Source organism: Natator depressus, chromosome 5, assembly GCF_965152275.1.
Source record: "Natator depressus isolate rNatDep1 chromosome 5, rNatDep2.hap1, whole genome shotgun sequence".
Taxonomy (NCBI): domain Eukaryota; kingdom Metazoa; phylum Chordata; order Testudines; family Cheloniidae; genus Natator; species Natator depressus.
This window is the reverse complement of record NC_134238.1, coordinates 40399167-40412160: the sequence shown is the minus strand read 5'-3', so window position 1 is coordinate 40412160 and position 12994 is coordinate 40399167. Positions and strand designations below refer to the sequence as shown.

At 43.5% G+C, this 12994-nt stretch overlaps 1 protein-coding gene across 2 annotated transcripts in view; it reads right to left on the bottom strand.

Moving 5' to 3' along the window:
- CWC27 (CWC27 spliceosome associated cyclophilin) overlaps positions 1 to 12986 on the bottom strand; it is a 208674-nt gene extending 195688 nt beyond the window's left edge. For both annotated transcript variants that reach the window (XM_074952620.1, XM_074952621.1), the window contains exons 1-2: positions 12795 to 12986; positions 5902 to 5998 (exon numbers count right to left, since the gene is read on the bottom strand). In XM_074952620.1, the coding sequence (XP_074808721.1) occupies positions 5902 to 5998; positions 12795 to 12836 (139 nt within the window). In that variant the 5' untranslated portion in view covers positions 12837 to 12986. The remainder of the gene's footprint in view (positions 1 to 5901; positions 5999 to 12794) is intronic.
- Between the last annotated feature and the right edge of the window lie 8 nt (positions 12987 to 12994).

Sequence of the window (12994 nt, the reverse complement as noted above, 5' to 3'; positions counted from 1 at the left end):
GTCACGGCAAACCTGGTGGCTGAACTTTGTGACTTTGTCCTTACCCATAACTATTTTACATTTGGGGACAATGTATACCTTCAAATCAGCGGCACTGCTATGGGTACCCGCATGGTCCCACAGTATGACAACATTTTTATGGCGGACTTAGAACAACGCTTCCTCAGCTCTCATCCCCTAATGCCCCTACTCTACTTGCGCTACACTGATGACATCATCATCATCTGGACCCATGGAAAAGAAGCCCTTGAGGAATTCCACCATGACTTCAACAATTTCCATCCCACCATCAACCTCAGCCTGGACCAGTCCACACAAGAGATCCACTTCCTGGACACTATGGTGCTAATAAGCAATGGGCACATAAACACCACCCTATACCGAAAACCTACTGACCGCTATACTTACCTACATGCCTCCAGCTTCCATCCAGACCACACCACACGATCCATTGTCTACAGCCAAGCTCTACGATACAACCGCATTTGCTCCAACCCCTCAGACAGAGACAAACACCTGCAAGATCTCTATCTAGCGTTCTTAAAACTACAATACCCACCTGCTGAAGTGAATACACAGATTGAGAGAGCCAGAAGAGTACCCAGAAGTTACCTACTACAGGACAGGCCCAACAAAGGAATAACAGAACGCCACTAGCCATCACCTTCAGCCTCCAACTAAAACCTCTCCAGCGCATCATCAAGGATCTGCAACCTATCCTGAAGGACGACCCATCATTCTCACAGATCTTGAGAGACAGGCCAGTCCTTGCTTACAGACAGCCCCCCAACCTGAAGCAAATACTCACCAGCAACCACACACCACACAACAGAACCACTAACCCAGGAACCTATCCTTGCAACAAAGCCCATTGCCAACTGTGTTCACATATCTATTCAGGGGACACCATCATAAGGTCTAATCACATCAGCCACAATATCAGAGACTCATTCACCTGCACATCTACCAATGTGATATATGCCATCATGTGCCAGCCGTGCCCCTCTGCCATGTATATTGGCCAAACTGGACAGTCTCTACGTAAAAGAATCAATGGACACAAATCAGACATCAAGAATTATAACATTCAAAAACTAGTTGGAGAACACTTGTATCTCTCTGGTCACTCGAATACAGACCTAAGAGTGGCAATTCTTCAACAAAAAAACTTCAAAAACAGACTCCAAAGAGAGACTGCTGAATTGGAATTAATTTGCAAACTAGATACAATAAACTTAGGCTTGAATAAAGACTGGGAGTGGATGGGTCATTACGCAAAGTAAAACTATTTCCCCATGTTTATTCCTCCCCTCCTCCCCCCACGCTGTTCCTCAGACGTTCTTGTCAACTGCTGGAAATGACCCACCTTGGTTATCACTACAAAAGGTTTTTCCACCCCCCCGCGCTCTCTTGCTGGTAATAGCTCACCTTACCTGATCACTCTCGTTACAGTATGTATGGTAACACCCATTGTTTCATGTTCTCTGTGTATATAAATCTCCCCACTGTATTTTCCACTGAATGCATCCGATGAAGTGAGCTGTAGCTCACAAAAGCTTATGCTCAAATAAATTTGTTAGTCTCTAATGTACCACAAGTCCTCCTTTTCTTTTTGCGGACTAACACGGCTGCTACTCTGAAACACTAGAGTGGGACTCAGGGAACCTATTCCTGGCTCTACAACTAGCCTGCTGAGTAAATCACTTTGCTGCCCTGTGTCTCAGTTTCTCCCATCTGATAATAGTGATATTGATCACATTTATGAAGTGCTTTGAGATCTGGGGCTAGATATTATTATGTGTACAGAAGTTAGAACTTGAGTTTTGACTCAAAGACTGGTATTTTGTTGATTTTCAACTTCTGTTTCAATTTTCAATGATAAAGTATCCCATTTATATGAACTGGGAAGTACCATAAAATGTGTGATCAGGTAAACATCTTAAAATTTTCAAGACAATGGTGTCAAAATTAAACACACTAATCTACAATACAGAACAGTTTTCTGTGTTGCTGTACACTTGAAGGCGTTGTATGTCACTGAAAGGATAATATTAATAGATACATGCTGGAAATAAAAGAAGTCATCTCCCAGATAGTCTTAATAGACCTGGTTCTCCTGTCCTGTATACTCCTTTTACCAAGAACTTTGAGTTATTACTGACGAAGATCAGCATAAAAGGAGAATTAAGTCCAATGTGTCTGTGTTTATTCTATAGTATCTCCTTATTTTTTAGACTTCTGCTCTAATATAATCATCAGGAGCTTCACTTAGTAGGAATATTCTAGCACTATATTTCCACCAACCACCACACAATCAAAGTTGTGGGGTAACTCTTAATTTCCTAACCTGAAGATTAGTTTATGTGAATTAATGGAGCTAAAAACTACATACAAGCTATATCAATAAATGTGAGAAAAAATAAACTGCATACTTCACATTATTTGTCACAATGCTGGGTTTTTCCGTGCCAATAATTTCCTATTGTCAGTTATCAAGTGTTCAAGAAATTAAGTATAACACCACTATCACGTAAGTGACTGGAAATAAAGTCAGCTGGGTTAAAAAAATAAACCAAGAACATGAGAAGGCATGTTGCCAATATTGCTAAATTAACGGCCACCGTTCCGTGATAGATAAGCTGTTAGAGTATAAAAGTTCTTAAATTGACAGAACAGGGTTCTACTCTCACACTTTGAGCATGGAAGGTTTTTCCTTCTTTCATTCTTTTCTTCTCTCTCTATGACCAAAGCTTTTCATATACATCTATAATTTAGTATGGCCAAACAATGGTATTGGCTACACACCAACACTGACAAGTATTCATCAGTTTCACCTTATATGGTGCTCCAATCAGACTCCGAAATACTGAGTCTATTGTGCTTCTTGGTTTTATTATAGGGAAATCAAAACAGCTTCTGGGAGGTGAAAATTTAACTCTGCTTGACATATATAGCAGGTCAATTAAAAAAACATGATGTTTTAAGACAATGGAGGACTTACAAATTTTATACTGTAGACAGAGATATTTCCATTTAAAATAAGCCAAGTTCAAGAAGTCTTCATATATTTCAAACATTTTTTCACCATATTAGTAATGTTGTTATTCTGACTACTGAAAACAAACTTTACTCTTTCTCTAATAAACTCATATAAAATGTGAACTTTTGCTCCCTTCCTAGCAAGCCTCGTCATTATGACATAGTTATACACTATTCCAGCACTCTGTGTGTTTAGGATAGTGTTGTAAACTGGGTGCCATAAATCAGATATTCAAAATTAATTATCAGTGTAAAATTGTTACTTCATAGCATTTGGCCAATTTATGTTTCTTGAGAAGTCCCTCTCACTATTTATATTTTGGCAGTGTTCAAGGTGCTGAACAAACAAATAGGAAGACAGCTGTTGCCTTAAAGAGATAAATTCAAAACTAACAAACAACCAATAGAAGGGCCAGGGAGAGAAGGGGGAAGGAAGATGAAAAACCTAATAAAATGATGCAGCAACATAGGCTAGAAGGTGGGTAGGGTTTTTTCCCAAAAATTAAAAACACAAAACTATCCTCATCTGCCCCTAAACCTAAATATTCTTATATACAGATTGGTTGTCAGTTTAAAAGATATGCATAACAGAAGTTATGGACCTGATGCAGAAATCACTAGGTGAGGTTCCTTCTCTTGTGTTAATGAAGAAGTCAAATTAGATAGTCATAATGGTCCCCATGGCCTTAAAAACTATTAATCTAAATGTCAATAATTACTTATTTTCTTGTAAGCATCACAGCAGTGGTGGGTCTTAAAAGGAGAATTGTATTTGCCTTTCAGATGATTTCAAGGAAGGCATTCCATCTGTAACACCTGGAGGCATTTGTAGGATAAATGAGTATCCATAGCAGGCATTATTAGCAAAGCCCATTGGAGCAACACAATGAGATGAGTGGATAACTAAGGAGGAACAGATTTATTTAGGCCCATGAAGAAATTGACAAGAAACTTGAACTTGATGCCTGGAGAAAGGCAAGTGTATGGAGGGTTTCACTGGGGACGACAACATATATATCATAGGAAGGGAGTGAAGCCAGGAAGATAAGGAGATGCCTGGGAGTAAATCAAGATGGGAGGTGATCCAGACTTGGACAAGAGCTTTTGATGTCTAGACAGTGTTGAAGGCTCAGACAGGAAGCCAGGGAGGAAGAAGTGGCAGGATTTGGACAAAGCATAAATATGGGGGTGAGGGAATCAAAAATAACTTCTGGGTTGCTGACTAGGAGGATAAAGATAGTGTTAATCATGACAAATTAAAGCACTGTGCTCCTTGAGCTAAGGCAGAGACCCATGAAAAAGACAATGTCAATCTCTAAAGCACGAAGACATTACCTTTTTCATGGGTCACTGCCTTAACTCACGGAGCACAGTGCTCTTTTTAGTGCTTGGAGCATCAACAAATGTGGAATTCACTGCTATAATAGTCTCATCTGGGCATGGTTTCATGAGGGACTGGCATCTCCTTGGTGCATGGCTTAGGCCTCTGAATACAGTCCTCCATCCGGGGGATGGACTGTATCCAGAAAACAGTGACTGAAAAGGACTTCAAGCTCATGGTGGATAACCAAACAATCATGAGCTCCCACTGCAATGCAACTATTAAGAGGGTTAAAGCAATCTTTGTATATATAAACAGGGGATTATCAAGTAGGAGTTGGTGTTACCTCTGCATATGGCATTAGTGAGATTATTACTAGAGTACTGAGTTCAGTTCTGGTGTCTATGTTTCAAAAACAATATTGACAAATTGGAAAGAGCTCAGAAAACAGCTACAAGAATGATTTGAAGTCTGAAAAATTTGCCTTACAGATAAAAAGGTAAGAAGCTCAATCTATTCAGATTACCCAAGAGAAGACTGAGAGGTGACTTGATCATCATCTATAAGTACCTACAAGGGAAGAAGATTTCCAACAGTAGAAAGCAGACAGACAATGGCATAATGAGATCCAATGGCTGGAAGTGGAAACTAGACAAATTCAGACTAAAAAAAATATTTAGGGTAACTGATCATTGGAACAACTTATCAAGGGACTCCATCACTTGAAGTCTTTATACCAGGACTGAATGCCTTTCAAACAGATATGTTCTAGCGGTACAAGAAATGATGGGTTTGATTTATGCCGGAGGCACAAGACAGGAGTGAAAATCTCCTGTACAGAGGATATCTACAAGAAATGGTACACATCAGAAGGGGTCTTGAGGTACCTTACCCCTAAAGGATACATAAAAGAGCTAGTGGCACCAGCTGGAAATACTGTATAGCTACAAGCTCCTTCATCCTCCCATGGTGTGGTTTTCCCAAGGCAGATCGTTTAATCCCCAAACCCCATTTCTTTGATCTGGATTACAGAGCTCCCACTACTCTGAAATGGCAGCACAATGAAATATTAAAAATCCCCAGATGTTTTTGAAAGAAAACAGGAAGTCATAAGCAGGGAAAGGAGAGTGATGCACAAAGTAATTTTTCAAGAGACTTCCTTGGACCGCTTAGCTATCATTTCATGAGTTTACTGAAGAACATAGTTACACATTACAAAATACCCACAAAGTAAGTCCTCTTAAGTCTCTCATGTATAGTAGTTCAGTAATAACCTTCCATCTATTGGATCTGAGAAACATATTTAAAATGCTTTTTAAAATTCTTTGTCTAAGGTCTCTTTCTATAGCTTTGAAAAACGTATTTCTCAACACTTCTAGTTTTCCTGCACACTGGTAACTATATCTTAATGTCAATTCCCGTGGACATTAGTGTACTATTCCTGTGATTCCTGTTTTATGAAAAAGCATAAAATGGAAGAAGTCACCAATACTGTACACTGAATAATATTAACAACAACTACTGTCCAACTCAATCATTACCTTCCATACAAAGCTGGATGAAATTTCGGCATGCTTTTGGTGCTTCTTTTGACCATAGCTCTATGTCAATATCTCCAGCTGTTGTTTTCAGTAAAACCTATAAAATATATGAAAATACACTGTTTAGTCTTATTGCACTTAAACATTTACAGGTGAAGTCTCTGATCAAATAATACAATCACAAGTAAAAAAATTCTTCATCCAATTTTAGGAATGCAAGAACAAAATTAGGAAGTTGGTCTGGTTTTCAGTGGCAGCTATTTTAATGTACTAGATGTCGACTATTTGTCCTACAGTTTGTCCGATACACAAGTCAAAGAATAGTTTTTGTAAGACTTTATTACCAATGGCTCACTGTGTGACATTGGGCAAGTTTCTTCACCTCTCTGTATTTCTTTCCTTTCCCGCCTTTGTCTATCTTGTCCATTTAAGCCCAGATCCTGCAAACACTTATGCATTTGCATAACTTTACTACCAGGAGTATAGTAAAATTAGGCCCGGTCTACACTATAAAGTTAGGTCGATGTAATCTACCTTTTGTCAACCTATTTGTACATGTGCCTACACTCAATATTTTTCCTCTGGCCAATGTAAGCAGCTTATAACTGTGAAGCAGTAAAACCATCTCCTCAAATGGCCTGGAGCCACAGTCGACCTACACAGGTTAACACAGTGAATCTGACACTGCATCAAGATACACTAACCCTAACGGTCCTCCAGCAACTGTCCCACAATGCCCCATTCCCTGCAACAGTGACCACGCTAGTCACAATTGTGAACTCTACTGCCCAGAAGTCACAAGGACTGGAAGCCACCCCCTTTTATTTTTTAAATGGCTTTGCCTGATTGCCCACCTTGGTGAGCACACCTAGCAGCTCTCCCTTGTTGTGTGCAACTGCCCAACTGACAACCATGCTGGCTCCACATACTAAATGTGTTCCCACCTGGAATACACAGGAGGCCTTGCATCTCCTGGGCCTATAGAGAGAAGAGGCTGTGCAAGGAACGTGGACATCTACAAAAAGACTGCACAGGGGACACAGGTGAAGGGATAAAATAGAGATTAGCAGAAGTACTGCTTGAAAGGGAAGGAACTGAGGCAGGCATACTACAAGGTCGCATAGGCCAACAATTGATCTGGTGCTACGCCAGCCACTAGGGTAACCAGTTGTCCCGATTTTATGGAGACAGTCCCAACATTTGAGGCTTTTTCTTATATAGGTGCCTATCACTCCCCACCCCCATCCTGATTTTTCACCCTCTGCACCACAGACCTATCACTTTTACAAGCTGCATGCCATTCTTGGCAGAGACGCCACCAGCACTCCACAGGAAACCATGGATACCTTGGAACAGTCTGCAACAGTGACCCCTCCCGTAAACAGGGGAGAAAGAAGGAGAGGACATATGGCAAGGGTGTCCAGCTATGCCACAAGCCAGGACCTGTTTGAGACTCTACCACAACCTAGTCAGTCCCATCAGAATGAGCCTTATGAAGGGGACGAAACCTCAGGTAAGTGTGCGCATGCATTTTTCCTTACAATGTTAAATTTAAAGATGGCGTCCAGCCCAGTCCCAAGTAAACAGGACACAGGTATCAACTTTTCATTGTTTTGTTCACATGACAAGTGGGAGCAATACAACAAATAAATGTGACCTTGTTATCTGCTTTTTATTCCCGTGTAAGGTAAGGCAGGAGGTGGGCATGCGGAGCAATCTGTTGAAGTACATAGGCATGTCCCGTGTATCCTTCTCATAGAATATCAGGGTTGGAAGGAACCTCAGGAGGTCATCTAGTACAACCCCCTGCTCAAAGCAGGACCAATCTCCAGTTTTTTGCCCCGATCCCTAAATGGCCCCCTCAAGGATTGAACTCACAACCCTAGGTTTAGCAGGCCAATGCTCAAACCACTGAGCTATCCCTCCCCCCTGAGAGAACTCGATAAAACTTTCATGGAGATGCTCTGCAATCCTCTCTCAAAGGTTTTTAAGAGATAGAAGCCTTATTTCTTCTTCCATGGTAGGACACTTTCCTATACCACTCCACGATGACTTCAGCAGGCACCACTGCAGTCAACTGGCTAGTGACACACAGGCCCGGGCAGCTTCAGGACACCAGCAGCGGCTATGTTCTCTATGCCTTTGTTCTCTCTCAGAAGGGAGATATCGGTTAAAATCACTACCACCTATTGAAAATAGTGCCAGTACCCAGTGCCACTGTCCTATGAAAATAAGGGCCACCATTTTATTGCTTCATGCAACCAAAAATCTTAATTCCCTCCTCATTCTCCTCCCTTCATCTCTGGCAAGCCATACTCACCCTGGCTGGGGTTGGAGAGTGGTGCTGTGCACGCCAAAGCTAAAGTATCAATAAGCATTACTTATTAAAAAATTTTATGGGAATAAGGGAAGGGAGTTTTGAGACTTATCCTTTCATTTTTGTTGTGACTGTAAATCCAATGATACATCTGTTTTACCTGTGGCTGCTTCCATTGAAGCCTTGAGGGGTACCCCCTCCACACCTGCAGAATGCCTGATCATGATAAGGAGGAAAAAGAAGAGGACTAGAAAAGACACGTTCAGCGAGATCCTACAAGCCAGTTCTGCATCGGATCACAAACAAGGGGCCTGGAAGGTAAATATGGCAGACAATATGGCAAAGGAAAGAGCTGACAGGAGGAAGGCCAATGAGTCTCAGCAAGAAAAGGAAAGGGAGATGCAGCAGGATATTGGGGGGGGCGGTTTCTCAAGCAGCAAACACACGATGTAGACTCTTGATCTACAGGTCCAACAATCAAGGACTCACCACCCTTTGCAATCATCTGAGAACTAGTGTAGCAGCTCTCTACACCCCCACCACATTCCACGTGGCATCATGGATCACATCCCTACTCCTACCAACTCAGCACTGGGGAGACAATAAGGACAACCACAGCTTCACATACACTGACCTGAAAGAGAGACAGTTGGTGTATGTGTAGCCAAAATTACTCCTGGGGGAATTCTGTGCTACTGCGTGCATACATAATTAATGAGCCGTGCATATTTTAAATGTTTTGCACAGAAAAAAGCTTCTGCCAAAATGTTTCTGCAGTTCCACCTTTTGCCCACCAGAGGGAACTGTGGCACAAGAACAGCAGCAGCTCCCAGCCAGCTACAGAAGAGAAAGAGCTTGCCTTCTTCACAGTGTCTGTCAGGCCAGGTCAGGAGACGGGGGCTATGGGAAGATAGACAGCATGAGGTGCTGGGAGGATCAGACAGGGGCTCATTAGGGCTAGTGGGGGAGGACAGACTGAGGCAGGAGCTGAATGGGAGTGGAGGTGCAGGATCACAGTGGGGAGGTAGATGCAGGCCACATGGTGATGGGGGGGGGGTGCAGAGCTGTATAGGGACAGAGGGTGGCTGAGTGGGGACACAGACACATAGGGACAGGGGAGTGGGTGGGTGGGGGTACAGAGATACATGGGGACAGGGGAGGGGGTGCAGGACACATGGGGATGGGGCAGATGCGTCTGACTGAACGGGAGAGGCTAGCGGTCAGCGAGGGTCTGCATGGGGGAAAGCTCCCTAACTACCCCCCCCCCGCAAAAAAACCCCACTGTTTCATAGTTTTCCCACCCATACCCAACAACCCTCCAAGTTCACACCCAGGCTCCTTCTCAGCAATTTACTTCCTCTCCCTCAACTCCTCCATTACCCCTGACTCCCCCAAGCCTTTGCACTGCTTCTGCGGGGTGTGGGAAATACGGTTCTGTATTGTAGTTTAAATGAATTATTACTCAGAGTTCTTTATTAATATGCCTAATAAGGAATCTATTTGTCAAAAAACATTTCCTGAATCTTTTTTGTTGTCTGTATTGTTATAGACATACGTGCTGACAGGTGTTTTGAAAAAAATGACCAAAAATAATTGAAACTGGTGTGCTTATGTTATTTTGACAAATAAAATATGCAGAATTTTAAAATATTAGGTGCAGAATTTTTAATTTTTTGTTGCAGAATTCCCCCAGGAGTACAGAATTCCCCCAGGAGTTTCATTTGTGTAATGAAAGGGACAGGGATATTTTCTGTCTTTCTAATTTTAAAGTTTCATGCTTTAATTTCTGTTAAAACATGAAGTTTTTTTAATTTCAGCATTGGATTTTGGCACAGTTTTTGCTACACAATACATTTTTTTAAAACAAACATCTTTATTAGTTCACAAAACATAAGGCAGAATATATAGCAGTACTCAAAACACACTACTTGTAATTGTACTGTATCACAGGTTTCAGTGAAACACAGTGTAATAATACATAATTATATATGTACAGCAAGCACCTCATAATTCATAGGTTCACTACAAGACAGTGTAATATTTATAAATGTATAACTAGCTGTATAGAATTCCTAAAAGCCCCTAAAACTTCAGGGCCAGAGCACACTCCAGTACAGCACATTACTGTAGTTGGCCATTAACATGCTCTTTCAAGCTCTCCCTCAACCACACAGCTCTAAGTTGAGCTCTTGTAATAGCCCCTGTGTCTGGCTGCTCCACCTCTGTCCTCCACCCCGGAGGTAGCTTTTCCCCATTTGCAGATATTATGCAAGACACAACAGGCAGCTATAACCATTGGAATATTATCCTCACTGAGATGCAATTTTGTGGATAAATACTGCCAGCATCTCTTCAATCTACGAAAAGCACATTCAATGGTCATTCTGTATCTGTTGAGCTGATAGCTGAACCTTTCGTTAGTGCTGTTGAGGTGGTTGGCATATGGCTTCATGAGCAGTGGAACAAGGGATAGGCTGGGTCCCCCAGAATCACTATGGACATTTTAATATTGCAAATGGTAACCTTATAGTCAGGAAAGAATATCCCTGCTTGCAGCTTTCTGAACAGTCCGGTTCTTAAAGATGCAAGCATCATGCACTTCCCCCTCCCCACCCACATCGATATCAGTGAAGCCTGCCTAGTGATCAGCTTGCATAATCCACAAAAAAGTAGTCTTTTCTATTGATATACTCTATGGCAAGGTGAGCCGGTACCAATATAGGGATGTGTGTGCTGCTTATCACCCATTACAGCTGGGGAACCCCACTGCTGCAAATCCGTGCACTATGTCCTCTGTATAACTGAGAGTCACAGTCCTGTGCAGCAGAATACGATTAATGGCCCCACATACTTGCATGACAACAGTCCCCGCTGTAGATTTTCCAACTCCAAAATGATTTCCCACTGACCGGTAGCAATATGACATCACAAGGTTCCACACTGGGATTGCCACTCATTTCTCAGCTGCCAGCAAAGCTCTCATTCTGGTGTCCCTGCACTGGAGAGCTGGAGCGAGGTTGGCACATAGATCCAAGAAGGCAACCTTTTGCATCTGGAAGTCGTGCAGCTACTGCTCGTTGTCCCAAACCTGCTCTGTGATGTGATCCCACCAATCTGGGCCTGAGAAATGAGCACTGACGCAGTGATCCATCAATAACCTTGAACTGTGTTTTGTTATGTCCCTCAGCAGTCGTTCCTCAAATAAATCACCATATCCCCTGTTGTTGCGGTTCTTCCTGCAGCTCTACTCATAACCAGAGGATTATGCGTTCTGTATTTGCAAGGTTCATGACAATAGCGCAGAGCTCTGCAGGCTCCATGCTTCTGTCAGAGATGGCAGGCAGCTACAAGTACCATGTAGGCTTTTGGGATTTTTAAAAAAAAAAAAATAGCACAAAAATTATGGGATAGGGATTACATTATGGGATGGAGAAAGTTTAAATTAGATTAAATCTCAGATAAAACTTCATAACCATAAGAACAGTAGAACAATAGAATAGACTACCTCAGGAGGTTTTGGAAGCTCCTTCACTAGAGATTTTCAAAAGGGGGCTGGAGAGCCATCTACCTTGGCTGGTTTAGCCACAACAAATCCTGCCTCTTGGCAAGGGGTTAGACTAGATGACCCTTGTGGTCCCTTCTAACTCTGTTATTCTAAGTTACATGCTAGGAACTTGACTCAGCTTCCAGAGATCACTGGGTGAGCTATTTCTATCCCACCACAGGAGAAAACTTCCCAAAAGGCATCGCACTAGAATAGTGGTTCTCAACCATGGCTCCAGGTCCCGCTGCAGGGACCTGAGCAGGTTTCAGGGGGTCTGCCAAGCAGGGCCAGCGTTAGACTCGCTGGGGCCCAGGGCAGAAAGCTGAAAAGCCACCACATGGGGCTGAAGCCGAAGCCTGAACAACTTAGCTTTGCAGGTTTTCTAGGGCATGGGGCCCAAGGCAATTGACCTGTGTGCTACCCCCTAACGCTGGCCCTAGCTTTTATATGCAGAAAACCAATTGTTTTGGCACAAGTAGGTCGTAGTTTTTATAGCATGGGAGAAGGGGCTCAGAAAGAAAAATGTTGAGAACCCCTGAGCTAGACGGTAGCGGTTTGCAGGCTGGGATACCTATCCTCGGTGTAGGCACTTTGCATCAACCCGAACGCTCCTGGGGTGTATGCGCAGCGCCGAAGCAAGCGGCCAAGCCTGCAGGTACAGGAGCTATATGCTGACGGAGGCCACTCTACGCTAACCAGGTACAAGTACCTGTCCAGAGTGGGGACAGGTACTTGTACCTGGGTGCTGTTTTAGGGTCATAGACGCCACGTGACCTTTTGTCTCTCCATGGTATAATAAAAGAGCTAATATAGATTCAGTTGAAAACCTTCTTGCTCGCTAACGTAACTCGCACCTGCCAAGAACTGTAGCACAGGGGCGCGGGAACCATTTTTATAACGGGGGTGCGGATGATGGTCAGCGGAGCTGCTCCCCTCGCCCCTGGCTCCCTTCGCCTTTCCCAGCATCACACGCTGGTCCCGTGCCCCCATCCCACCTCACGCGTCCCCGGCGCGCCCGGGGCGGGGGCTCACCTTGCCGTTGGTCGGAGGCTCCTGGATGTAGATGTTGCTCATGCTGGCGGCGGGAGTGGGCTAGGGCTGAGGAGAGGGGGCGGCGCGAGGACGGACCCAGCTCCGCTTTCGTTCCACTCCCGGCGCTGCGGAAGCCCCAACTAGCCCCGCGAACCTCCCGCCATGTTGGACCCCGGGATCCGGCGCCGCGGCGCGGGGGG